The 25,207-nt window shown below is 54.0% G+C and overlaps 6 protein-coding genes across 6 annotated transcripts; 4 read left to right on the forward strand and 2 right to left on the reverse strand.

Moving 5' to 3' along the window:
• Nucleotides 1-1,735: 1,735 nt before the first annotated feature.
• Nucleotides 1,736-2,248, reverse strand: MIND_00271300 (ACB domain-containing protein; the record flags this gene model as incomplete). The annotated part of the gene is made up of 5 exons (XM_037359586.1): nucleotides 1,736-1,789; nucleotides 1,847-1,919; nucleotides 1,975-2,038; nucleotides 2,083-2,104; nucleotides 2,153-2,248. 5 exons carry the CDS (start codon nucleotides 2,246-2,248, stop codon nucleotides 1,736-1,738), a joined length of 309 nt encoding a protein of 102 aa, XP_037224681.1.
• A 426-nt stretch (nucleotides 2,249-2,674) lies between these two features.
• Nucleotides 2,675-4,236, forward strand: MIND_00271400 (Pleckstrin-like protein; the record flags this gene model as incomplete). The annotated part of the gene is made up of 4 exons (XM_037359587.1): nucleotides 2,675-2,764; nucleotides 2,821-3,111; nucleotides 3,158-3,760; nucleotides 3,817-4,236. 4 exons carry the CDS (start codon nucleotides 2,675-2,677, stop codon nucleotides 4,234-4,236), a joined length of 1,404 nt encoding a protein of 467 aa, XP_037224682.1.
• Nucleotides 4,237-4,751: 515 nt separating this feature from the next.
• Nucleotides 4,752-7,015, forward strand: MIND_00271500 (uncharacterized protein; the record flags this gene model as incomplete). The annotated part of the gene is made up of 5 exons (XM_037359588.1): nucleotides 4,752-4,877; nucleotides 4,948-5,049; nucleotides 5,133-5,388; nucleotides 5,447-5,551; nucleotides 5,619-7,015. 5 exons carry the CDS (start codon nucleotides 4,752-4,754, stop codon nucleotides 7,013-7,015), a joined length of 1,986 nt encoding a protein of 661 aa, XP_037224683.1.
• A 705-nt stretch (nucleotides 7,016-7,720) lies between these two features.
• On the forward strand, nucleotides 7,721-10,073 carry MIND_00271600 (Zn(2)-C6 fungal-type domain-containing protein; the record flags this gene model as incomplete). The annotated part of the gene is made up of 8 exons (XM_037359589.1): nucleotides 7,721-7,836; nucleotides 7,884-7,905; nucleotides 7,955-8,053; nucleotides 8,108-8,330; nucleotides 8,400-8,752; nucleotides 8,809-9,198; nucleotides 9,255-9,720; nucleotides 9,775-10,073. The coding sequence occupies 8 exons, from the start codon at nucleotides 7,721-7,723 to the stop codon at nucleotides 10,071-10,073; spliced, it is 1,968 nt and encodes a 655-aa protein (XP_037224684.1).
• A 4,715-nt stretch (nucleotides 10,074-14,788) lies between these two features.
• Nucleotides 14,789-18,039, reverse strand: MIND_00271700 (Pleiotropic drug resistance ABC transporter protein; the record flags this gene model as incomplete). The annotated part of the gene is made up of 12 exons (XM_037359590.1): nucleotides 14,789-14,903; nucleotides 14,957-15,091; nucleotides 15,141-15,817; nucleotides 15,866-15,941; nucleotides 15,994-16,279; nucleotides 16,337-16,481; nucleotides 16,529-16,579; nucleotides 16,629-17,301; nucleotides 17,352-17,689; nucleotides 17,736-17,767; nucleotides 17,822-17,922; nucleotides 17,972-18,039. The coding sequence occupies 12 exons, from the start codon at nucleotides 18,037-18,039 to the stop codon at nucleotides 14,789-14,791; spliced, it is 2,697 nt and encodes an 898-aa protein (XP_037224685.1).
• A 1,370-nt stretch (nucleotides 18,040-19,409) lies between these two features.
• On the forward strand, nucleotides 19,410-25,166 carry MIND_00271800 (Pleiotropic drug resistance ABC transporter protein; the record flags this gene model as incomplete). Its single annotated transcript, XM_037359591.1, has 11 exons — nucleotides 19,410-23,517; nucleotides 23,571-23,630; nucleotides 23,679-23,859; nucleotides 23,907-23,963; nucleotides 24,011-24,064; nucleotides 24,113-24,355; nucleotides 24,404-24,525; nucleotides 24,576-24,673; nucleotides 24,723-24,898; nucleotides 24,946-25,026; nucleotides 25,074-25,166. The coding sequence occupies exons 1-11, from the start codon at nucleotides 23,483-23,485 to the stop codon at nucleotides 25,164-25,166; spliced, it is 1,200 nt and encodes a 399-aa protein (XP_037224686.1). The 5' UTR covers nucleotides 19,410-23,482.
• Between the last annotated feature and the right edge of the window lie 41 nt (nucleotides 25,167-25,207).

The raw sequence follows: 25,207 nt of genomic DNA on the forward strand, positions 1-25,207 counted from the left end.
ATCATTTATTTGATGAACTGTTACTTGTGTTGACACCATCTGTGCTATCTATCCATTTGACTTTTTGCGTTGGTCCCGTCGCCCGCGTGGTGCCCAAGATTGGGCTCGGGAGCATGAGTGGTCATTCGATGGAGGTCCGCCATGACCAACCCTAAGAAAAAATATTTACACCTCCAACTTGAAGTTGGTCAGTAATAGATCTAAGGCGGCCGAAGAATACATTCGACTTCGTTGGCCGAGAGCCGATCGCCGTTGCGTGAGGGCCTCAGAAGATCGCCTGGAGTCCGGACCCAGAGAAGTGGACCGAGAGAATTATTTCGTAGGGTATACAATACCTATGTCGACCGGGGTTCTTCGCCGTTGCCTTGCGTCGCTTGTGTCTTCCATTTCTTGTGAGGCAGGCAACAAACGTGTTTAGAGCATTACTCATCATGGTGTTTCCGGGATAACGTCGCCTGGCCATGGGACCTTGTTGTAGTCGGGACAGTGATTCGGACCATCAAGCCCCAAGTCTAAGACGATCCCGATGTCAAAGGGCTTGGAGTTGGGTTGGACTGGAAACTTAACGATTGCAGCTTGTCGACGGAGTTAGCCAGGGGGTAAAGCCGCCCGGCCACCGAAAGACGACGAGGCCGCGGATAACTAAGTACTAGCATTAGATGAGGCACGCACGAGGCCAATTGGAGTTGTTTTGGAAGTGATTGCCTGAGCATCTGAAGGTGAGAAGAGGCGAAGCAAATGTTGTGGGGGCCGGGGCTGTAGCGGGGTTTCGGGTGTGTGGCGTGGAAAGAACTGGAGATAAACAACCAAACAGCAGATCGTACAGCCAAAGAGTCATCCAGAAACCACAGCCAGTCTAAGAGATGTGGTTGGACGGTGCGCCACCAGATGAAAGTTCCCGTCGGTCCAGCCACCGCAAAGCGGTGTGAAGGAATGTTTCTGTGGTTCCGTTAAGCAAGATATGGACTAGACGGATGGAATCACCTAATTGGGAAAATGGGATGCGATTCGGTAAACGCCGTCGGTGACCTCGAAGAGTTGTCAATGTGGCGCCGCGTAGGAAAAAAAAAGGAACCCTTTCGCGAAGACAAGAGCTCCACGAAATAAGTTTCAAATAAGTTCGACCTCCGATTCGGTCCCAGCCTACAGGATTGTCGCAATCGCCTGCCAGCCGACTGTACTCCGTGGCAGGCGGAGGTTTGGATAGAGACTCGGCTGGCAAACTGAATGGAAATCGTCTGTCATTCGGCGAATTGCCCTCGATCCGAGAGCTGCTGTCAAGTTGTCAGTGGGAGCAGAAAAAATCAGGCAAAAAAGAGCCGCTGGGGTCAAGCGCTCAGCAAGTTATTTGTGTGCGTGGATTGACGATAGGCAGATGTGGAACGGAGACAGCGGGAGCCTATGTCCACCGGTAGAAACAGTGCGTGTTTGGTGGTTGAAAGGAGTGTCAGAGGTCCCAGATCAAAAAAAGCGGGAGAAGCGCTGGTCACATTCACTGACGCCTTCGGCGCTTATCTGGCCGAGCGTCAACAGCAAGTCTAACGAAGGAAAGTGTTGACCATGGAAGGCCACCAGGTGGTCCAGGGTTGCAGCGTGGAAAAACGCGTGTTTTGGATACAGTAAGTAAACGTCGTTCACGTTCCGATGTCTTTCTCGCGCAGCTCAAATGTGGATTCGAGGTTGACGATAACAACAAGTTACAACTTTAGTTTCAGTTTCTACATGTCCATTGAGTTTATGCAGCCTCGATTTCGGCGATATGCGCATCATCGCCAGCCTTCTTGAGGAACTGTCGAAGGAAAATCAGCGATTTACGACAAAATGTATGACTGGATGGATAACGCACCTCGACAAGGCGCTCGACGTATTGCTTGTAAGATTCCTCCTTGGAAGCACCCTCTACACTCTTCCACGCGTCCCTGGATAGGTCGATTAGCAATCGCAACGCATAGAGCACGCGATCGGAGCATTCACCATTTGGCCTTGCCCGTAAAGTCGAGCATACCAGGTCGGGCCGTGTTGACATCGCCGACCGTGGCTACACTAAGTCAGACAATGACAGAAAGGATTGGTAGCTCTTACCCTGTTTGTAGTACTTGTAGAACTGAAGTGGAGATTAGATTTGGTCTGATGTTAATTTGGATTGACTGACGAAGAGTTGGTCGTCCTGGGAAGGCTTGAGCGGCCCATCCTGAGGGAGCCCACCTATGATTTCGACGGCCTTCTTGAATTTGGCTTCAGTGGGCATGGTTCACAATAGGTGGTGGTGGTATTGGTCTAAGGAAGAGATGAGATGCGCGTCACAAGTTATGCATCGCGAATCGATGGCGTTGCCAAATACGGCCAAATGACCGCCTGGGCGGCAAGAGCGCGACAAAAGTTTATCACCTGCAGGTGTCGCATGAAAGGGTTGTGGACGAGTCAAAATGGGAAATTTCCACGCTGGGTGGCGTGTTGGATGCAATCAATCATCGTCTCGGTCGCTCGTTTTTGGTGCGTCATATTGGGTGGCAAACGAAGATAGAGCCTAAATGGAGCCCCACACGTAGAACTACGTGTTCAGTTGGCCTGCGGGATTTGAAGGCCGTCCAAAATCTTTCCTTTTGCGGAAGACGTGATTGTCACGACCGTAACGTGTCGAGCTCACCACTGCTCAACGTTGACCGCAACCACCATGAATACCCTCGCCGCAGCTCCCCCTTCTCCGCAGGAGGTCCACCGAAAGCTGTCGGTCCACTCCATGTCGTACACCAAGTCGCCTAGAGTATGTGCTCATCCACCTATGTCGCGACAACGACCAAACTTGAACTTTTTTTCTAGGCTCCCCACCCGACCACGACTGTCTCGGGCACCGAATCAGACTCGGACTCACTCGATACCATCATACCCTCCACCGGAAATCTACCCCTCCACCAAGCATCTGCCCAACCCAATTTGTCATCCATTGCTGAGCGTCGTTCTCAGAGTGGGGAGGATTCAGAGGAAGAAGACGAAGGCGACGAGGAAGTCGGGGGCTGGCGGAGCGCTGACAGAGGCTCGCCAAACCTCAACTCTGCCGAGGAAAGTGTCATCAAGGCTGGCTATTTGTGGAAAAAAGGCGAACGGCGAAAGGTCTGTGCAAGCAAGTTGCTCTGGGCTCTCTGCTTATCCTTTTCAGACGTGGAAGAAACGATGGTTTGTCTTGCGGACAGCCCACCTCGCTTACTACAAGACTGCCGCTGAATACCAACTTCTACGACTACTTGATTTGTCCGATGTCCATTCGTGCACCAAGGTTGCCCTCAAACGACATGAAAACACGTTTGGGTTAGTCTCCCCGGTCCGAACGTTCTATCTTCAGGCCAAAGATCCGGGAGAAGTCCACGACTGGGTCAAGGCGATTGAAGAAGCGCGTCAGGCACTCCAAGCCGCTTCTGGTTCTGCAACGCAACCAATACCTATTCCAGCTGGAAGAGGGCGTGGTCGTGCTAATGCTCCACCACCAGTGACTCCCTCCCCCCCTTCACATGGCTACTCGATAACTTCGTCCGACTCTGACGATGCATCTCCCAATGGAGCCCGCTCCTACTCCCTTTCTTCTTCCCAGCCTCGTCCACAACTACCAACTGGCGGCACTTCTCCTTCTGCCAAAGCCGCTATAGACCCAGCCAAAACGATTCTGTCTGGATACCTTATGAAGTGTGGGTCCAAGCGCCGAAACTGGCGTAAGCGCTGGTTTGTTTTGAGTGCCGAACAGTTGGTGTATTCCGGAAGCCACATGGTAAGTCGGGATTGTCGTTGGCAAGCGCCTTGATGCTAAATATGGGAATGCCGCAGGATACGAAACCGCATCGACGTTTCCCCTTCAAGGAGATATTAGACGCCCTTGAATACGAGCTCGCTCCTCACCGCCAGACCCCAAGTGGTGGCTCTGGGGTATCTCCCTCTGTAGCGCCTGCGGGGGACGACGACAATAACACGCATACTTTCAAAATTGTCACAACGAAGCGGACACTCTTGCTCTGTGCACCAAACGAGGAGGACGAGATCAAATGGCTCGGTGCCATTCGGGCGCTTATTGCGAGAAGATCGGGGACTGGGGGAGTACCCGGGGACTCAACGAAAATCATGGGTACCTCCGACGTCAGTCCAAGTCCGTCTCATATTTCTGGAGTTGGAGGTGGCGGCGGCGCGTCGACTGGGTTGATGACAAGGGTGCGAAGGTTGAGTGCGAGTCAGCCTTTGCAGGAGCCATGACTAAACCCGAAACGCGAAAAAAAGAAGAAAAAAATGTTACATTACTGTGTGTATTACGAACGAGCTTACGAAGACGACGACGATTTGCAACGACGGAGATGTGGGAGTGTTTTTCTCCGAGCCAGAACCAGCAGAACGACGATCCCAATTATGGGTTGATTAGATGCAGTGTCCAGCTTTGTCCGTGATGGGCGAGGGAGACAGGGCGGTGTAATAGCTGGGGCTACAGTTTGAGACGCGGCAAACCATGTGTGCATGGGTGATGGGAAACGGTTCCAAAGGCCCCCCATCAAAAAAAGCGGGAGCATCGGCGATCTACGTCCCAAATCGGGCAGGCTCCGTGTAACGCTGTCACGCTCAACAGCCCGCTCTTTTGTGGACTACATATACCCTCGCACGGATGCGTGCAGTGCCTTCCCTCCCTTGACTGTAAAGCCATTGTCTGCTATCTCCTGCTGTCTGTATAACTACTCCTCACGACCAACACATCGACATCTCACCTCCACTATATTACCATGCCTGCGGCCCCGAAGTCGCCACAGAGCAGGAAGTCGCTCGCCGGGCCTGGAGTTGGCATTCCCAAGGCCAAGGGCGGTATTCGAGCCAAATCTGGCTGCTATACCTGTCGCATTAGACGCAAGGTCTGTCGATCTTTTTACGCGTTATTGCTTCCTTTGTTAGGCGCCTGTTTGCTGACGGGGACCCACACAGAAATGCGATGAGCGCATGAACAGCACCGGCGACTGCGAAACGTGTGTCCGCCTCCGTCTCCAGTGCTTGGGCTTTGGGGCGAAGCGCCCCGATTGGCTACGCGTGAGTTGCCTTTGTTCGCTTATCGTGGACCCACACCTTTTGTTGACACGACACGTTTTTCCTTTTCTCCTTCCCCAATGCAGGAAAGCCGCAACGTTGTTGATCTGCGAGACAAGATTAAGCTTTTTCTCGCCGCCCAAGGCATGATTAAGGGCCACGCTGGTACTGGTCCTCGCGGGGCTGATCAAGACCTGCCGATTCTTCGGCTCGACGAGGACAGCGTTACGCCGTCGTCGAGCGAGAGTCCGCCAACCCCCACGCTTTCTCTCTCGCCCAGCGAGCCGTCGCGCATGCTGATCTCGTCGGTGCGCGACCAGCCATGGCTCAGCAATGCCTATGGTCAGTGATTTTTTGATTGGCTTTCCCCGATGACTAGATGTTGATTGTTGTGTCACAGGCCTCGACGACACTCCCCCATACCACGATGGGATCCACCACCATGCCGAGCCGTCTCTGTATTCCCCTGCTGCCTATAATTCTAATATAGTATCCCAATGTAAGAGTCCGTACTTGTCCTATTAAATGTCTGTAATCTAGTAATTTTACTCAACCCTGTTTTTTTTTGGCAGGGCCTGGAATATCGTCGCGCGCGGGAAGCCCAGGAAGACTGCTCCCACACATTCAGTCCTCGTTTGGGCTGACATACCATGCCCAGTTTGAAGACCCGACATTTTTCTCCCTCGACGACCCAACGCCCTCCTCCCATATGTTTTTCGCGGCACCAGCCAAGTCTGCGAGGATGAAGGAAGAAGATGTCATGTCGTTCTACATCCGCAAAGTGGTTGGGATGCAGTTTATGCTTGCAGACCCGCGGCAGCTCGACAACATCGTCCTACCGTCGGTCACCACCACTGGCCCGTCGCGGGAGGCGGCAACGCTGCTGGCCTCGCTCTACATGAAGCGTTCAGAGCTCCACTCGACAGCTCGGAACGCGATAGTGATGAAGGATGCAGAGACGAAGCGGCAATACCAGTCGCTCGCGAAACTGCTGACGGCGCCAGAACACTCTGAGCACGACGCGCTCGCCGCGATCAGCATTATCTCGACATTTTTGTTTGACGGCGGGGCCGGGTCGTGGGCCCCATGGCTGGGGGTGTCGTACAAATATGCGGACAGCGTTTTCCGCGCGGGCCGGGACCCGAAAGACGCGCTCTTCTCGTGCGGCGAGTCGACAAGGTTCATTATCAAGACGGCGATCTGGTTCGATGTCTTGGCGGCGGTCACGACTGGGCAGGAGCCTATGTTCCTGCACTATATTCGCGAGCTCTTCTCGCCGCTGCAGAGCGGGATACTGATGCTGGAGGACCCGCCAGAATTGTCGATGATGGATGTCATGGGCTGCGACAATGTCGTCGTGTGGGTGCTGGCGGAGGCGTCTGCCTTGGCGGTGTGGAAGCAAAAACAACAGGCCCTGGGGCAGCTAAGCATCCCCGAGCTTCTTCAGCGGGCGAATGAGCTGGAAGTAGAGTTGGGGGTGCAGTCCCAGCCGGCGATGACTCGGCTGGGGATGTCCTATTCGCCCAACACGGACCAGAACGCGTCCTCGCGGGCGCTCAGCGCGGACCTCTTCCGCTGCGCGACCCGGCTGTTTCTGCGATCGATTGTGTCAGGTGACTTCCCGCACGTGCGCGAAGTCGAGGAGGCCGTCGCGCTCACGATGGAGGTCGTGCAGGAGGCGGCGGAAGAGATGATGCGGGGCCGGCCGGATAGCCACAGCAGCGTTGTGCGGAGCACGGTGTTTGCGTTTTTTATTTGTGGCGCGTTGACGGACAATGCCCACCACCGCCAGATGATCGTCAGGGAGCTCAGTCTGAACGAGGAGGGCCCGGATAAAAGCAAGGTCGGGAATAGCTCACGAGTGAAAGAGCTGTTGGAGGGGATCTGGGAGCAGAGGGCCGGGACTCCCGCTGGCCAGCCGGTCCCGTGGAGGGAGGTTCTGGCACGAGAAGAGATGTTACTCGTCTGATTTTCTTTTTTCTTTCTTGTCTTTCTTGTCTTTCTTGTCTGCAAAGCCTCATCTTAATTACCAGCACGCTCTCCTAGTCTCGTTGTACTCTGTTATCGTTCTCTCTCGTCGCACACATGTACATTCTAATCATTCTTAACAAGCATCAGGATCTGGATTTCTTCTCATCGATTTGAGTGCCTTGATGAAACAGTAATCGGTGGTCACGTCAGCACACACACATCTGTAGATCCCCTTATACCCCCATTTGGGGTGGCGTGGTCATCGGAGGATTAGAGGCCGACGACGGTTGGGTAGCTGCTTAGTTTGGACACGCTGCAAAGCGGGTCTTGATCTGAGCCGAAGCTCGAGAACGTCTAGGTGATCTGGGTTATATTTTTGATCAGAAGCCACGAAAGTGTTTTGGGCTGTGAGCTGGGAAACGGACATTCCTTCCTATTTATCCTATGCGTTACACTGCCTGACTGGATTTGCGTGCAGGTTTCTTGTTCCGTCACACTCTTCCATCTTTAAGTTGGCGACCGACCGCGATTGTGCGACTTTGTTTCGCCCCCATACTTATTCCCCTTCCCCTGTTCGTCGCCATCCACGACTGTGACGAAATACCCAAGACAACCACCCTCTAATCACCACCCACCATGGTCTACCTCAGCGGGACCTCTGAATCGAGCGGGAGCCAGTCGCCCGCCTCGTCTGTCTCGCTGGATGTTTCCCCCCGCCTCCCTCACCGTCCCCATGCCCGATGTCGAGAATGCGGGCTCCCCCCGCCGACTGACGGGCGATCTCTCGAGGAACAACAGCGCGAGCAAGGGTGGCTGTTGGTGCGTTGTCCCGTTGTCGTCCTGTTTGGCTTCTCATGAGTTGTTAGGACCTGCCGCCTGCGCCGAAAAGTACGCTCTCTCTACGCTGCTTTCTCCTGATTTGTTAATCTTCCCCCAGAAATGCGACGAGAACCGGGAAGGCGACTCGTGCCATACCTGCATCCGGCTCACGATCGACTGTCTGGGGTGGGGGCCAAAGAGGCCAGAATGGATGCGGGTGCGTCTCTACAATTTTTAAATCCTATTTTCTACTGTCTGATTACAACTGAAGGACAAGGCCGCTGTCGAGCGGTACAAAGCAGACATCAAAGCGCAGCTGACGCGGGCAGGGCTCATCCGGGGCCAGCCCCGCTCGTCGCTTCTCACGCCCGGCATGATGGGCGCCCGAAGGACATACCCGCCCCATCGACGCTCTGCAGACGCGTCGATAATGGGCTACGACTCTGGCGGGGAGTTCTACCAGTTTGGCCAGGGCCCACGGGGGATGTTCCCCGGTGAGTAGTGGGTGCTGCGGATGCATTAGTAACCCCCGCTGAATCATCGGCTCTCTTTTCTTTTTCCAGGCGCCAACAACAACTCTGCGTTCTATGGGATGCCGGGGATGGCGTTCAGCGACCACAGCCTGACTCCCCCTGATTTTAACAACCCCGCGCTGTTTGGGGCTGCCTTTGACTCCTCGTCGACCTCGTCCACGCCTGGCTCAGGCCAAATCCCGCCCCTCGACTTTGATTTTACGCAACTGGGGCCAGGGATGGACTTTGCTGGGGTAGGGCTCGACCCGTCTGCTGACAACACCCTCCCGTTATTTGCGGGGCACTCGTCCCTGCAGGAAAACCACTGCATCTACTACTTCGAGCACGTCCGGAAGGTGCAGTTTATATTTGCCGGCAACTCGGTGACCAATATTACATGCTCGGTGAGTTTTGCCGTTGGAGCGACAGAATGGCCGGTCTGATCGTGGTTGTTTTGTAGATGATCGTTAACGAGCCGAGGGGGGCGGTGACGAACGCAGTTTGTGCGTTGGCGAGTCTGCATTATACGCGGATGCGGGTGTCGCATGGGCTGGAGGCGCCCGACCCAAACCCGGAGCATTCGACGGCCAAGTACTTCCACGACGAGGCCTATTTCCAGCTCCACAACGCCAAGCAGGTCAGGGGCACCTATGGCGAGGCGGACGTGGTTGCTGCGCTGCATCTCGTGTGGTTTAGTCAGCTGTCGGGGGGCGCGACGGATTGGCAGCCGGTGTTCTCGGTCGCGTGCGACTGGCTATCGCAGCAAACGGACTTGTTGACGAGCGACAACCCGAAGCTCGCGATCCAGAGGCTGCCGCCGTCCAGCCAGCTCATCGTCAAGATCACGCTGGTGCGCTGTTTTTTTTGTGCCATTTTCTTTTTCTAACAACCGCGTTATTATAATAGTGGCTAGATATTTTCTCGAGCCTTACCGTGATGCGGCCGCCGAAATACCTCGCGCTGTACAAGCGGCTGTTCGGGGACCTGGCGGGGTGGCAGAGCCACAGTGACGAGATCCGGATGACGACGCTGACGGGGTGCCCCGAGGAGGTGCTGCTGGGGATCGCGGAGGTGTCGGCGCTCGCGCACTGGAAGGCGGAGCAGCGGCGGAAGGGCACGCTGAGTAATCGGGACCTGATCCGGCGCGGGGACGAGATCGAGCGGCGGCTGCGGACGGCGCTGGGCGCGATGGAGGCAAGGGGCGGCGACATGCTGGACAAGACGCCGCTCCACCCAACATTGGTCCAGAGCGACTCGGAGCAGGTCAATGCTGCACCGTACCCGACGAGCGAGACCCGGGCGCTGGTGGCAAGGATATTCGAGGAGGCGGTCGTGCTGTACCTGCACACGGTGTTGAACGACTCGAATCCTGGTTAGTGTTTTGATTGCGCACCTTTCTGGGCCCATTGCTCACGTGACCTAATAGGTGTCCCGGAAATCTCTACTTCTGTCGGGAGCATCGTGCAGCACCTGCACCAGCTGCCGCCGTCGGAGGTGGACCGGGCGCTGGTGTTCCCGATCTGTCTTGCGGGGTGCATGACGGACGACTCGAACTGGCGCGAGTTTTTGAAGGCGCGGCTGCAGGCGCGGGACGAGAGTCTGGGGAACCTGATGCGGACGCGGCTGTTGATGGAGGCGGTGTGGCAGAAGCGCGATGTGAGCGCGATGACGGTGGACTGGCGGGAGACGATGCGCGAGCGGGGGCTGAATTTGCTGTTGGTGTGATGTCCTCTCTGCTGGTCCTGGTCCATTGCCTCCTCTTCTCTGCTGGCCCCCCACTACGATACGATTCCCGGCGTTTTTTATATCACTATACCATCTCGCGCTATTTTACCTAGCTTTAAGTTAGTCGACAAAAGAAAAGAGCATGCAGTGTTTTTTTTGTAACAGTAGACAACAAAAGTATTAACATACCGGCCAAGAAAATGCGTGGGGGGGTGTGTAGAGCGGGACGGAAGAGAGACGCGGGTTTTATACGATCCGGCGGCGCCGCGGGCGAGGGCATGGGCATGGGCGCTGACAGGCATCACGCGCCGGCGTGGGCGCAAGTCCACCCTGTCCCGGGTTCGGACGCGGAATGGGATGGCAAATCCGGGGTCGCCTTTTATACGTGCTGGGCCTGCCGTGGACAAGACGCTGCGACGAAACCCCCGGGGCGAGAAACGCGCCCGACACCGCCGAGGCCGACAGGAGGGATGGGCCAGTGGGGCGTGTCGCCCCCGCGCCAAGCGTGTGTCAGCCCGGCTCGGGCGCAGGGTGTAAGGCAGGGCACGGGGAGAAGGTTTAGCCATAGCCACCCCCCCTGGGCTGGATTTTAAAATTACTATTTAGGCGGTGGTATGCGATTAATTGGAGGTACTCAGTACTGTATGTACACCAGGAAAAACCCGCTCGGCGGAGCGCGCGCGCGCGGGGGCGGAGCGTGTCCCCGCGTCCGCCCGGCCCGCGCTGATAGAGCCCGCGCGCGCCGGGACTTCGTGCTGCGTGCTTACGCGCGCAGGGCACGATGTGTCAGAACGCATCACGAATCCCCGTGGGTGTCGGGGAATGGCGATGTTGGATTGCCTTTTTGGGGGGGTTGGTGGGGCTCGGAGAACGCCCGTGCGACGTGGGGGTGATTCGGCCGAGATGCGTATGGGCGCTGCGAGTAGGCGAGGTGGTACTTATATAGGGCCTGTGGGGAGAGGTGGCAGGTCATGTACATCTGAAATCGCAGTGCGTGTTTTTTTTTCGGTTTTCAGCGAGGAAATACTTGGGCGCAGTGTTTTCGTGTTCGAATTCAGAAGAGCGGCGCCCACTGGCAGCCCGCAGTACACCGCGCCCCGCCCCGCGTGCCGGAAACGCTATAAAAGTATCTGCTCGCGCTTTTTCTTCCTTGGTCGAAGGCTTGGGGGCGGTTCACGTGCTCGTTCGCGTTCGCGTTCTCTCCCGCCCATATCAACGAAATATCCACGCTCTGGCTGGTGCGCTTCAAGTTCCGGGCCTCTTTCGCGCTCGCTGTAGCCTGAGCCTGTTGGCGTGTTCAATACTTGTTTTTGGCTCGCGCGAGGCTTCAAGCTTTTCGACAGCGGTACTTGGCTGGTAAATCGATCGGTCCAAACCAGCATGAGCTCGAAGAGTAGCTCGGAAGTTGGCTAATGGTATGCGCTTGATATTGTATGCCACAGGTCCTTCAATGCATTTCAACGTTTCAAACAACAGTTACTGGCTTCAAGTTGGGCAGTTATACTCGCAGGATAACTCGGAGACGTTACGATTTTCGACACCCGGGCCGGCGGACTGTGGCTTCAAGTTGTTGCCAGTGTTGCATATTTCAACTGACGTTTTCGACACGCAACGGCACGGGCTCGGATCGACCGGCGTAAACACTGGCAACGTCTGGATCTCCCTGCGCGCGTACGGTCTGCAGCAGGACTCGGACTCGCGCCGACCACTCGACAATACGAACCTATCGTCTCTTACTCAACCTGACGAAGGACAACTTCGGAAATCGTCGAATGGTATAACCTTGCCAGTGATATCGGGTTTCCTCTAGCATCTCATAGTAGGTGTTGTTTCGCTCGCCGTTGGTGTTTCGGAGTCCGTGGCTGATGCGTCTTCAAGTTTCAACGGTAACTGCAACACTCACACTCAGGCTGGCAGTTAAACTTGCAGAGCCAACTCGGAGACGTCACAATTATCCAACAGATTGTTTCTTGTTCGACCTGGGCTCGGAAGTTCAACTCGTCTTGACCTTGCTCACCTGGCAGGCTGTTCGCAACAGCACGGGGCCACGGGCGTGATGCTGTATTATCTGCATCTGCATCTTGTCTTATCGACCCTGGCTGATTATCGCCCTGATCCACGTCGTCGCCACCCCCCATCTTTGTTCAAGTTTCGTCCGATTCCACATCGACGAGTATTCGGTGCGTTTCTGCGACCGACCGAGCGACCGCGGCACTAATACCAATACCAATACCGTGGCCTGGCCGGCGTGGACGTCGTCGGAGGATGAACTCTGGGGAGCAACCATCATTTTTCCGTGCACGCGTGCGCTGTGCCGCGCCGTGCCGTGCCGCGGGTGTGTCAATGAATAATTGTGCCGGGCGCGTGCCGTGCTTCTGTGTGTTGTCAATCAGGCTTCCGCTTCTCCCGCACAACCTGGATGGCACGTCCGCCGCCGCCACCGACGTCTTCGAATCACTCGCTGACCGGCTGCCATCCCCCCGTCCAACGTCGACCTGTCGAACGTCCACCGTCTGTTTGTCTGTTTGTCTGTCTGTTGACCGAAACCGTCGCCCGGCTCGACGAATGGGAGCGCCGCTTCCCACCGCGCCGGGATGACAGCACCACCCTCCAACAAAAGCAGGTGTTTTGGCTTTCCCAATCAAGTACATACGGGCTCGCGCCACCTTCAAGTTGCTTCGATTGTGTTGACCAACAGTCTTCCCAGAGACAGACAGATGCGGTATGTGGATCTGACCGGAGAACGTGAACGTGGCCATACAGTAATGCATAATGAATTGGGCCGCCGCCGGCGTCTTGCCGGGAGCCTGAGGAGCGCCTATTTGGAGGTCGGTTTCAGGCGTGACGGGATGCACGCAGACGGTTAATTGCCTGGCCCTCGTCGTCTGGACGACCTTCAATTAACATTACGGAGGCCCTCCATTCCATTCCCCGGCGAATACAATAGACGAGGGCAGGCGTCGATAACATATTTGGACCGGCTTTCTGGAGATTCTCCCATCTGATCGCGACCCAGCCCAGTGTAGCATCGCGACGCGGGTCGCGCGTCGTCGATCCTCCCGCGGGTCGCTTCGTGATTCGCTTCGTGGCGGGCGGGCTGGGGGGCGCCAGTTGCGATCACGGAGAGCTCTGCCTTCTTGGGTTCGGGCGACGGCCGAGTTCAATGGAGAATGCAACGCAATCAGGGTTTAGAAGTCACTGGTGGGGCCCCGGGTAGCAGCGACTGGGATCCCTACATGCCTGGCTATCCGGACTCGGGCTGTCATCTGCCATCGCTGGCCAGGACTGTGCATGGCAGGGAGCGTCACGGTCGGTGTCGTAGGTCAGAATCCGTCAGACGGGCTCACGACTATTCATAGACGACTAATTCCCTACTCCTACTAGTACTCGACTCCGCAATGGCACGAGCACCCTGGGCTGTGTCCGCGTCGTCCCGAAGAGCAGATGCCTGCCCGTGGATACGAGTAAGTACACAGTTGAGTATTGCAGAGTCATTCTGGCTCAGGGCAGGTAGACATAATTGTAGTACTGACTATTAGTCTATGCCAGTGCGGCAGTCCCGAGAAGTACAGTGCGTCTAAATACACGCGAACGTGACCGGGGTCCAGTCTCAGCTACCCGAGGCACGCCTGAGTCAGACTGCCAGTGGCCCCACGAGCGATCCCGTTCCTCTTCTTGTCGGGCGACGCCGCGGCGGACACGGACACCGCCACTGATCATGTGATGGCGAATTTGCCCTCTTGGTCTGCGGCTGCTGCTGCTTTATTCCATCGACTAAAGAACACGGCAGGTGTTGCGTGTACCCGCTCCGGTCCCCGGCCCCGGCCCCGGCCCCGGCAATTTAGACGCCGCATTTTCGAGCAGGCGCGCCTTTGACGGCGGGTTCTGCGCCGCATTCCCCGACGTCGACGCGCGTGCACGCCCCGGTGCGGAAGACATCGCGATCGTCGCCGAGGACGCCCTCTTCGGCACGTGCGCGCCACGGCCCACCTCAGACCACGGCGCCCCACCATCGGCGCCCGGAGAAGCGCCGGCCCGGGGTCCGGGTCGCGCCGGCCGTACACGGGCGACGGGCACCAATTTATGAGGAATGTAACGCGTTGCTTCCGGCCCTAGGCTAGTAGCGATTTGCTGGCTGCTAACTGCATCGTGCGCCCGATGCACGAGTCGCGCTCGACGCCCGCGCTGCGCGTGGCGCTCCCCGCGCTCTGGACGGCGGGCCGGGACCGGGACTCGGACGTGGAGGCGGATTCTGGTGGCGTCTTTGCGTTTAATTTGCGCTGCCCGCCGGGGTGGCTTAGGCACTGCGTTCTACTAGAGTAGACACACTCCCGTGATATGCACCATCGATCGGAAGAAGCCGATTTTCAAGCATAAGTAGCTAGTGTTTGTGGAAATGTAAAACTGACCAATCAAGAAGGAATTTGGCTCGTAGGTATACTAGTTGCACAACGTCCAATAAGTTAGTTGTCGTCGTCTTCGTCGCCATGCCGATCCGCCCCGTGAGCGCCCGGATCGTGTCGATGTGCCGCAAGGCGAGCAGCGGCGAATATGTGCAGACCATGTCTACATACTAGTAGCGCGAGTGTGTCGTCGCCATGAAATGCTGACATTGTCCTCAAACATGCTTATAAGCAAACCAGCAGTCGTGGTGGTAAGGAAAAGCATGATGAGATCATTGATGCAGTTTCTACAAAAATAATAGAATGGAGCTCTCACGTATCATGTCTTCCGCGGCTTTCCGCCTCCTCTGTTTCCTCTTCGTCATTATCGCTTCTAGGGATATTCGGCTGGGGCCTTCCCTCCCGCCAGTCGGCAGGTGTGGATATACTGTAGGTATGGTGTGTAAGGACAATGGTTAGTCGGGAAAACATGCCAAGTACCTCAAAGCCTGTTGGTGCGCATCGAGAGCCCCTGCAACCACCCGCTCATCAGGCGACGCGCTACCGCGATCGCTGTTGAGCGGGGGTGAGGTCAATGTCCCGTGTCCAGGTGGACGCCGTCCCGCCGGACTTTCACTTCAAACAAAATCAGAAAAAGCGGAAACGGAAAGAAACCACAACTCACGTTGCGCTTAGAGGGAACGGAAGACCATTGCGACTGCCGCAATGTTCTCGACTTTGTGCCCGAACTTTCTCTTTGGCACGTCGGTTTTGGAACCAAACCTGTATGTTCCGCGGACTCAGATTGAGCTCTGCGGCAAGCCGTTCGCGGAGCTGGGTATTCGGTCTCGTGTTTCGTTTGAAGGTCTCCTCGAGAAGCGTCAATTGTGCCCTTGTCGTCCGCTTCCGGTGTTTGACCTCGTTCGGGACGTAAGGATAGAAAGTGGGTTCCGACGGTGACTTCATCATGTCGAATTGCAATGAGCCGCTTGGACTGGGGCTCAACGTGAAGTTGAGGGCCAGCAGTGTGCTTTTTGTGTACGGTGTGCGGCGGCGATGACCTGGAAGTGGAATGAATGGGGCCTCTGGCTGGCTGTCTGAGCTGAGATCGAGATTCCGACGCAACAACGTGTGGATCCCCTCCAGGACATCGCCAACACGGACATGTTCTCCGCCAGACGCGTTGACCTGTATCGGTGTTCGCCCAGAATGAGAAATTGTTAGTGCCCGCACAGGCGAGCCCGATGCCCTATGCTGGTGGCTGTCCCAACCGCCACCGCCATATTCTATAAAACCGCTATGATCTTGGGCGAACCGTTGCTGTGGATAAATCTCCAGTTTAGAGTGGCGAGCTGTCAATTTCTGTCGTTGTGTTATTTCGGGCATCTAGAGCCTCAGATATAAGAATACCTTAGTCGCCCTGGATTGTTCTGTCGCACACTCATGGAAGCCATTGAAGAAAATATTGGATTGGTCCTGTTGGAAGCTAGAGAATGTCCTTGTTAGGGTTATAAACATCCGAAAGAGGTCAAGTATACATTTGGCCGAAAGGCGAGTCCATTGGCGGAGGTTCATCCGTTAGAGCATCGATATTCCATGATGCGAGATTTCGAGGTGACGACAGAATCAAGTCGATATCATATTGAAAATCAGATTCTTCTTGTAGAGAAGCGAAGTTAGTGGACTGGTCCTCCGCCTGTTGAGTCCGCTCGCAAGTCTGGCTTTGTTCCTCGTGATTGACATCGACTCCGAATTGTGGACTCGAGGCAAAAAGTGGTTCGGTCTCGACCGCAGAATCAATGTCGGCGGCAAGATAAACGGCGCCTATGGACAAAAAAAAATGTCAAAAAAGGTATCTTCTACTCAGTTCAATGCCTATACCTTCTTTCTCCTCAACTTCTCTTACACTCAAAGCGCTTTCGAGGAAGTTTTCCGCGTTATCGCCTTCGCACTGAGCCAATGACCACGCATCCAAAGCATCAACCCAGTCGTCATCATGGGTGATCGCCACTGTTGCATTGGGGAACTAAAGAAAAATCAGGGTTCAATTGCTGCTTAAGAGGGTTGCCATACCCGCGACAAGAGCGCTTCATTGATCATCTGAGATGGGTCTCTGCTTTGAACCTGTCTCTATTTCAACATCGCAGTCAGGGAACGACGAAAAACACGCTACCGGCATGGACGGTTGGTCATCAGCCAATTCGCATGTCTTGGTACAGAATGTGTCAAGGGATGCTTGCTTGCCACCATTGGAACGCTTGCTTGAGCGGAACCGTAAGGAAAGAGAAGACAGGAACGAATTCCGAGAGCCAAATGGGATGTCGGCTTCTCGAGTGCCGTCACTTGAGCCATCCGAGTCGTCGTTTATCTGCGAGTTGTCGAGATTTTCACTGAACATACGGCGCACGCCTTTCCGCAACGAGACAGTGAAGCCGCGGAGGAAGACAGTATTGTTGGGTTTGATAGTCTCGTTGCTAGTCGAAGACTCGAACGTCCGCGTATGTGCTGGATTGTCCCTTGAGAAACGATACGAGGCTCGTCCATCCTGAGCGACTCGAGGCGTAAATGAGATATTGAAATCACGACCCGAGGAAACATTTTGAAAAGTAGCCATCCCGCCCGAGCGAGCCTTTTCACAGCCAGTTACAACATATAGACCGCCGTTAACCAGGCGCCTCCCTCGCACTTGATTGATATAGCGATACCAGCTCTCGGCGTTTCGAGCAGCATACTGCCGCAGGCCTTCAAGGTTGACAAGTTTTTCTAAACGCGAACCATATGGCAAGGCAACGAGAGCTCCGTCTGGACCCTGGCAAGCGAAATGAAGCTCGCCTCCAGGGAAGTCACTTTTAAACTGTTATAAGCATCTAATTCTCGGAGGAAAGAGGAGACATACGGCGAGTCCAGGTCAACGCAAGCCGCCTCTACTTCAGATGAAGTCACGTGGCTTCCAGGGAGAAAATCATTCTGCGAAACATCCACGGATTGGTATGGAGCGAGCGGACAGAAACCTTCCGGAACAAGGTTGTTATTGATGGGATGGGAGGCAGGCAAGTAGACGTTGAATGCGAAGTCAAAACTGCCCTCGAGAGTGATACTTCCGACATCTCCGATACAAATTCCGCGTCGCTGGTACTCTCGGGGGAGATTGGTTTGTGGTGTGGGACAGAGCAGAGGCCGCCCGCGTTTGCGAGGTATCAAGGAAGAGAAGAAAGTTTCGTATTCGGAGCAAGCCTGTTAGAGATTAGACTGATTTGAAAAGACGGATGAAACGGCGCACCGTCCTAGAAACCTCTCTGCGACGCCTGCGTGCTGAGGAAAGTTGTCAGTGGACTCGCCAAGTTCCAAGTTATACGAGGCATTTACGAGGATTGGATGGTTCTACGACCCGCATATCCCCTCGCACATTGATGAACTGACAACCAGTCATGTCGAAATTCCGTGCATCTCGAAACATCTCTGAAGAGCTATAGTGTAGGATGAGAGTAAGTCCTCTGGCCGTAAGTGAATGCCTACGTTGGGCCAGCAGGCTCATGACTGTGATCTAGACCAAGAGGGAGGGTAGGAAGTGGGGTTTGGAGCATTTTGTCGAACTTGAATGCAGAATGTGATAGAATGCTTCCCAGGTCGCAGCGCAGCTTTTATAGTTCCACGGAGGTTAACCTGGCTTGGACTGAAGGCTGTGTGGTGACCCGAATTCTTTCTGACGAGCTGGTTCCGTGGCGTCTGTGATAGACAGAGTTAGCTAACTCATTTTAAACCCAATGGTATTGAACACAAGGGTTTCGACGCGCCTTTTACTTCGTTCCAGAAACTGTTATCCGTCTTCCTACGTCAGATATCCTCGTTATATCTATCCTTGAGCCAACCATGCCAGGCACTGGCGTATGGGGGTCCGGCCCTTGACGTCGTGTGTAGCGGGCTGTGCAAAAGACGTCTTTAGTGCTTCTTGAGGGCAAAATTTCCGGAGTGCGACAGTTGAGCGCCTATCTAGCCTCGCGGACGTGAAGTAAACCGGTGAAAGGTGCGGCGGAGTAATGGTGGCTCATGTAGAGGGCAGAGATGTTGCAGAGACGTGGTGGTTGTAGGCAAAACTTGTCAGAAAGTTTGATGCGCCATCATTCGTGATCCAGTCGTGAATTTTTTGTCAATCCAAGTAATAAGTATAACATGTATCTTGAACAAATCATGAGCGTTGTTCCTTGAAGCTAAAAATCACAGGCAAGAGCTGGAAATTACTTATTTATCAGATGCGACTACATACATGCAACTCCAGATTCTCTAACTCGTTGATGGCAACGTCGATGGCCATCACTTACGCTTCCTTCTTCCTCCTACCCTCAACTTTCTGGCATGGGCGCAGTTCCAACTCTTCATCCAACGCTTCCCTACCAAATAACAGTTTCCACCACAAGCGATTGGACCCTCCACGGCAAGACGGAAGAACGGCATGGAAGCCGCAGCGCCTTGCATTCCTTGGCCAAGACGGAGAACCCAAATCCCGAACCGTCAACGATCGATTCAAACGCCACGCAAGCCGCTCGTAAGCCCCTCAGTCAAATCTCCCGAGCTGTTTGACAAAACAGACCTTTCGTAGACGGGCCTCTATAGAAACTGTTATCAGGATGTCAGCACTTGAGTTATATCTTTATCTCGAAGAGTGCGTTTGGGCAACAAGTAGGTCGACCAAATCGAAGGGGTCCTACTTACCTGCGACGGACTCCGATGGGAGCTTCTTCCGTTGCGACGGCGTCTATATTGCAAGAAGTCAGGATCTTCACCCGATCTCTCGTCAAAACCTAGGGCAGCGGATTTCACGGCCAATGACGGCGGCATCTTGCTGACGTGACCGCATTGCGAGCGGCAAAAAACTAATGGACGTGACATCATTGGGAATGCACAAAACCAAGACGCGAATGCGAGACTTGACGATTAACCCTCTCCCTTTACGAATATGTCCGCCCTCCATAATATCGACGAGAACAGCACAAAACCGTCTCCCAACCTCTCACGTTCTCCCGCCGTTCAACACCGCATCCCCAACGAAATTCACAGACGGCGTTCCTCCAGTGTATCCCATGTCGATGTCGATTTTTTCGACCCCGCTGGCGTCCAGGGCCTCCAGCGCGCAGTCACTGCCATGTCCGAGCGGAGTATGCGACGACGCTCATCAGTCGTTGAGTCGGACGGCACTCTCACTCCGGGCGAGGGCCCTTTTGACCTCGAGAAGACGATGAAGTTTGTCGTGAAAAAGTTTGTCGTTATCTCCCAACTCGTCAGCACAAAATGTTTACATCTGCTAGACTCGAAGAAGCTCAAATCGAAACGCGTGAGCTGGGCGTGGTTTTCCAAGACCTGAAAGTTGTCGGACTTGGTGCAAACGCGTCATATCAGCCCACTCTTGGCTCGACCCTGAATCCACTCTCTATTTTGGAGCAAATCAGGGCTTCGCGTCATCCCCCGCTGCGCAACATACTAGACGGCTTTACTGGATTAGTCCGACCGGGCGAGATGCTTCGTGAGTTCTTAGCGCTTGGTAAAGAATATCACTCATTCCGGCCTCCAGTCGTTCTCGGCAGACCCGGCTCGGGCTGTTCGACGCTTCTCAAGACACTCTCCAACCACACCGAAGAATTCCACTCCGTTTCCGGTTCCAGACACTACGACTCCCTCACCCCAGAATACATCCACGCCCATTTCCGAGGCGATATTCGATATTGCCCAGAAGACGATGTCCACTTCCCGACTCTCACTGTTGAGCAAACTTTGGAATTTGCGGCTCGGCTGCGTGCGCCGCAAGCCCGAGCGAGGTTTCAAAATCGCGAGGATTATATTTCCATGATGGTGGAGATCCTCTGCACCGTTTTCGGTCTACGCCACGTCCGGCAAACCTTGGTCGGTGACAACGCCATTCGCGGTGTGTCTGGGGGAGAGAAGAAGCGTGTCAGTATTGCAGAAGCATTGGCGATGCGGACTCGTTTGGGAGCCTGGGACAAGTACGCGTTTGACTTTGATGCCATCAACTCTGGATTGACTTGATTCCTTTAGTTCCACACGTGGATTGGACGCTTCGACTGCTCTTGAGTTCGGTCGCGCACTGAGGATTGCAACTGATATTGGTCGCCAATCGACCATTGTATCCATCTACCAGGCTTCCGAAACTTTGTACACGCTCTTCGACAAAGTCTGCGTAATTAGTGAAGGTAGGATGGTCTACTTTGGGCCAGCCGATCAGGCACGCGAATACTTCCTGTCGTTGGGATATGCACCTCAAGCAGAGCAACAAACAACGCCAGACTTCATTGTCTCCGTGCGTTATGATTCATGGGTTTTATTTGATTCATTCTAACCCCGGGCAGGTAACGGACCCCGTCGGTCGTATTGTTCGCCCAGGATTGACGCCAGAAGAAGATGCACATCGTCCACGGACGTCTACTGAACTGGCCGATCATTTCCTCAAATCGGCTTTGATGAAGAGAAACCTGGAAGATATCGAGGCTTATCAGCAGGAATGTGCGCCAGGGCAAGAGGACCGAGTTGAGAACTACAAGCGCAGTGCCCAAGCCGAGCATGCAAAGGGCACCAGGAGAGCGTCGTATGTGTCGGTCTTGAGAGTAAAAGGCTCCGCTAATTTTGATGTAGGCCATACACAACCTCGATTTTCATGCAGGCCCGTGCTGTCATGCTGCGTCGTGTTCAGATCATCATGGGGTCCAAGCTGCCAACGATAATCAACCTCGTGTAACTACTCTCTTTATTTTGTTCTCTTACAGTTTAACTTTGTTTTCAGGACTTTTGTCATTCAAGGTCTTATTGGTAGGTTACTTTTCGAGAAGACCTGGGAAAACTGTTTATTCTTTACAGTTGGTTCCGTTTTCGTCAACTCTCCCGAGTCAACCTCAGCGTACTTTTCTCGCGGAGGTGTCATGTTCTTGTGGGTTTCGCTACTGCTTTTACAACCAATACTCAATGAATTAGCGCCCTCTTATTTGCCGCGTTGTCGAGTATGGCAGAAATTGCCACATTGTTTGCGCAGCGGCCTATTGTGCTCCGTCAGAGCAAAGCGGCCCTCTACCACCCATTCATTGAGGCTCTTGCTTTGACCCTCGTCGACTTGCCTATCACGTTCGCTACTTGCTCAGTTCGTTGCTTGCTTCTATTCTCTTTCTTGTTGCTGATTGTTCTCATTAGGTTTTCTCGATTATACTCTACTTTATGGTTGGCCTTCAACGGACCGCAGAACAGTTCTTGTATGTCCCAATGATTACCATGGACTGGATTTGACCTTTTTCATAGTATATTCTTTTTATTCCTTTTCAGTATGGCATTGACTATGAAGGCCTTTTTCCGCGCCATCGCGGCGGCTTTCAAGTCTCCTGCCACAGCCCAATCAGTTGTAGGCCTAGTTCTACTCATGCTCGTTTTGTACACCGGCTATGCCATTCCCAAGCCAGTATGTTTCTAGTTTTGCCCCATGTCAACACACACTGATTCTTTGACAGTCGATGTGCGCTTTCGGCTGATGTCTCCACTTATCTTGTTGACATTCTCTCTAGGATCGGCGCCTTGCGGTGGATAACCTACATCAATCCTCTCCGATATGGCTTCGAATCGGTCATCGCGAACGAATTCCGCACTCTGAATGGAACGTGCTCCTCTTTGGTTCCCCAAGGACCGGGGTACGAGAACATCACACTCGCGAATCAAGTCTGCGCGACCGTTGGGGCCTTGCCCGGGCAAAACTTTGTCGACGGGAATGCATTCATCAAAGCTTCATATGACTACTCGTACAGCAATGAATGGATGGTAACTCGCCTTCCGCAATGAGCAAATGCATATCCATTACTAATTGGGCTTCCTCAGAACTTCGGCATTGTGGTTGCTTTTGGTGTCGGCTTCATCGCGTTTCTCCTATTCTTCTCTGAAATCAACACCTCTTCGACGACCGACAACCCTGTGCTTCTGTTCAAGCGCGGTACCAAAGGAGCCCCAGCACTCATCAAAGCCGGCAACAGCGACGACATCGAGAAGGCATCTGCTCGAGATAGCGATTCGGCGACTGTTGCGGAGGCTGACAAGACGAAGGAACTCGTGGCTGCTGCTGCACCTCGTATGACGGACATTTTCTCGTGGCAGAACCTCAACTACATCGTGCCGGTTAAAGACGGGGAGCGCAAGTTGCTCGATAATGTCTCGGGATTTGTGGTTCCCGGGAAGCTGACTGCTTTAATGTTCGTCATGTCTCAATTGTTTATAACCGAAAAGTTAATTGATGGGTGCAGGGGCGAATCGGGTGCAGGCAAGACTACTCTGCTCAACGTGTTGGCGGAACGAACGACTACCGGTGTTGTTCAAGGAGATATCTTCGTCAACGGACATCGGCCCCCTCATGACTTCCGTTCCCAAACCGGTTATGTCCAACAAATGGACACCCATGTCCCAACCGACACAGTTCGTGAGGCTTTATTGTTCTCTGCGACGCTTCGTCAGCCAGCCTCTGTTCCCATGGAAGAAAAGGTTGCCTAGTGAGTGATAATTCTTGTCTGATGTTAGTTTTTGAAACGTTACAGTGTCGAAACCTGCTTGAAGATGTGTGGATTAGAAGAGGTCGCTGACGCGTCCGTCGGAAGTCTTGGGATCGAGCATCGTAAAAGGACCACCATTGGCGTCGAGTTGGCAGCAAAACCCAAACTGCTCCTCTTCCTCGACGAGGTATGTTTGCAGTTTTGTGAGTTTCAAGTAACTGATTAGGCCCAGCCCACGTCCGGTCTTGACTCTCAGAGTGCTTGGGCCATCATGTTGTTCCTTCAGCAGCTTGCTGCGAACGGTCAGGCCATCCTTTGCACCATTCACCAGGCGAGTTTTTGCATTATTTCTCCTTCGGCAACTGACGCCGATCAATATAGCCTTCGGCCGAATTATTCCAGATCTTTGACCGGCTGCTCCTGCTGAGGAAAGGAGGACAGGTTGTTTACTTTGGCGATCTTGGACCCAGTTCATCCACGCTCATCAACTATTTCCAACGGAATGGTGCGCGGTCGTACCAGGCGGGGGGAGAACCCGTGAGTTTTGTGGATTTTCTTGCAGCAACGGAGTCCTGACACATGGGCAACAGCGCCGAATTCATGCTGGATGTTATCGGAGCTGGCGCGACTGCTACCAGCTCGCAAGATTGGTGTGGCTTGTCTTGTCTTGCTGTGATTTTTCTGACCGAAGTTTTCAGGGAAGCTGTTTGGCGCAAATCCTCCGAGTCGTCGCAATTCCGCGAAGAGCTGGAACGGATTCAGGCGGAAGGCCGGGCGCGTGGCGCCGTTGAGGCCGAGCTTCATGCCGATTTTGCGACACCATGGATCCAGCAGGCAACGAGTTTGTTCCGGCGGGATATTCGATTCAGATGGAGAAATGTGTGTTTGTCTCTCGTTCAAGCTGAACCAACTCAAACTTGACGAAGCCCACCTATCTCCTTGCAAAACTCGTTCTCAACATTGCGTCGGGTCTATTCATTGGTGTAAGCAAAGCAATCAGCAGATTGAATGGGCTCTTATAATGTTTCAGTTTACTTTCTACAAGCCGAAAGCGACGCAACAAGGAACGCAGAACCAGCTTTTTGTGAGTTTTCATATAATTGTTTGAAGCTCGCTCTTATCGTTGTCTTAGGCCATCTACATGTCGACTATCTTGGCTGCCCCTCTTTCCAACCAACTGCAAGTCCCATTCCTCGAAATGCGAAATATCTACGAGATCCGTGAAGGCCCGACCAAGTTCTACAGCTGGACGGCACTCATCACGTCTGCATTCCTCTCGGAACTGCCTTGGAACATCATTGGGTCCTCGCTGTACTTCCTGTGTTGGTTCTGGACAGTCGGTTTCGACAACGATCGCGCTGGCTATACCTACCTGGTGAGTTGCCATATTGTTGTAATTTTTCAAACCCTCATCCCGATATAGATGCTTGGTGTGGTGTTCCCGCTGTATTACACCTCGCTGGGCCAAGCAGTAGCCTCGATGGCTCCCAACGCCGAAATTGCTGCTGTCCTGTTCAGCTTCTTCTTCTCGTTCATCCTGACTTTGTGCGTTGATCTTTCACCGTTGTTGACCCTGGCTGAGTGCATCGTTTTAGCAATGGTGTCCTGCAGCCCTTCCGCGCGCTCGGATGGTGGCAGTGGATGTACCGCGTCTCGCCTTTTACATATATGACTGAGGGTCTTTTGGGTCAAGGTTGGCTATCCAAACTTCGGACTGAACCCCGAGCTAACTTTCGATTCAGCGCTGGGGAGACATCCCATTACTTGCAGCGCGGTCGAGCTCGTGACGATCGAGCCACCAGCCGGTCAAACCTGCGGACAATTCATGGCGACCTATATCTCGAACGCGGGTGGATATTTGACGAACCAGGATGCGACGTCAGCTTGCCAGTTTTGTTCGACTGCCACGACTGATCAAGTGCGACTTTTCGTGTTTCTGCGTGTGTTTTGCTGACCGTGTGATAGTTCCTCGGAGCGAGCTTCAACATCTTTTACTCGCACCACTGGCGGAATACGGGGCTGTTGTTTGTGTATATTGGAGTCAATGTGCGTTGCAAACGTGCCAGTCCTTTCTGAGCTGACCCCCAGTGCAGATTATCAGCTTGTACTTGATGACCTACATCTTCCGCGTTCGCACGACCAGCATATTTTCGGTGTTCCGGAGGGGCAAAAAGAGCTCCAACTAGACTTGTAGAGTAAAAGGAAAAGGACGCTACAGGGTTCCTAA

The sequence above is a fragment of the Mycena indigotica genome (assembly GCF_014461135.1).
Source record: "Mycena indigotica strain 171206Taipei chromosome Unknown Mind.scaff0002, whole genome shotgun sequence".
Taxonomy (NCBI): domain Eukaryota; kingdom Fungi; phylum Basidiomycota; class Agaricomycetes; order Agaricales; family Mycenaceae; genus Mycena; species Mycena indigotica.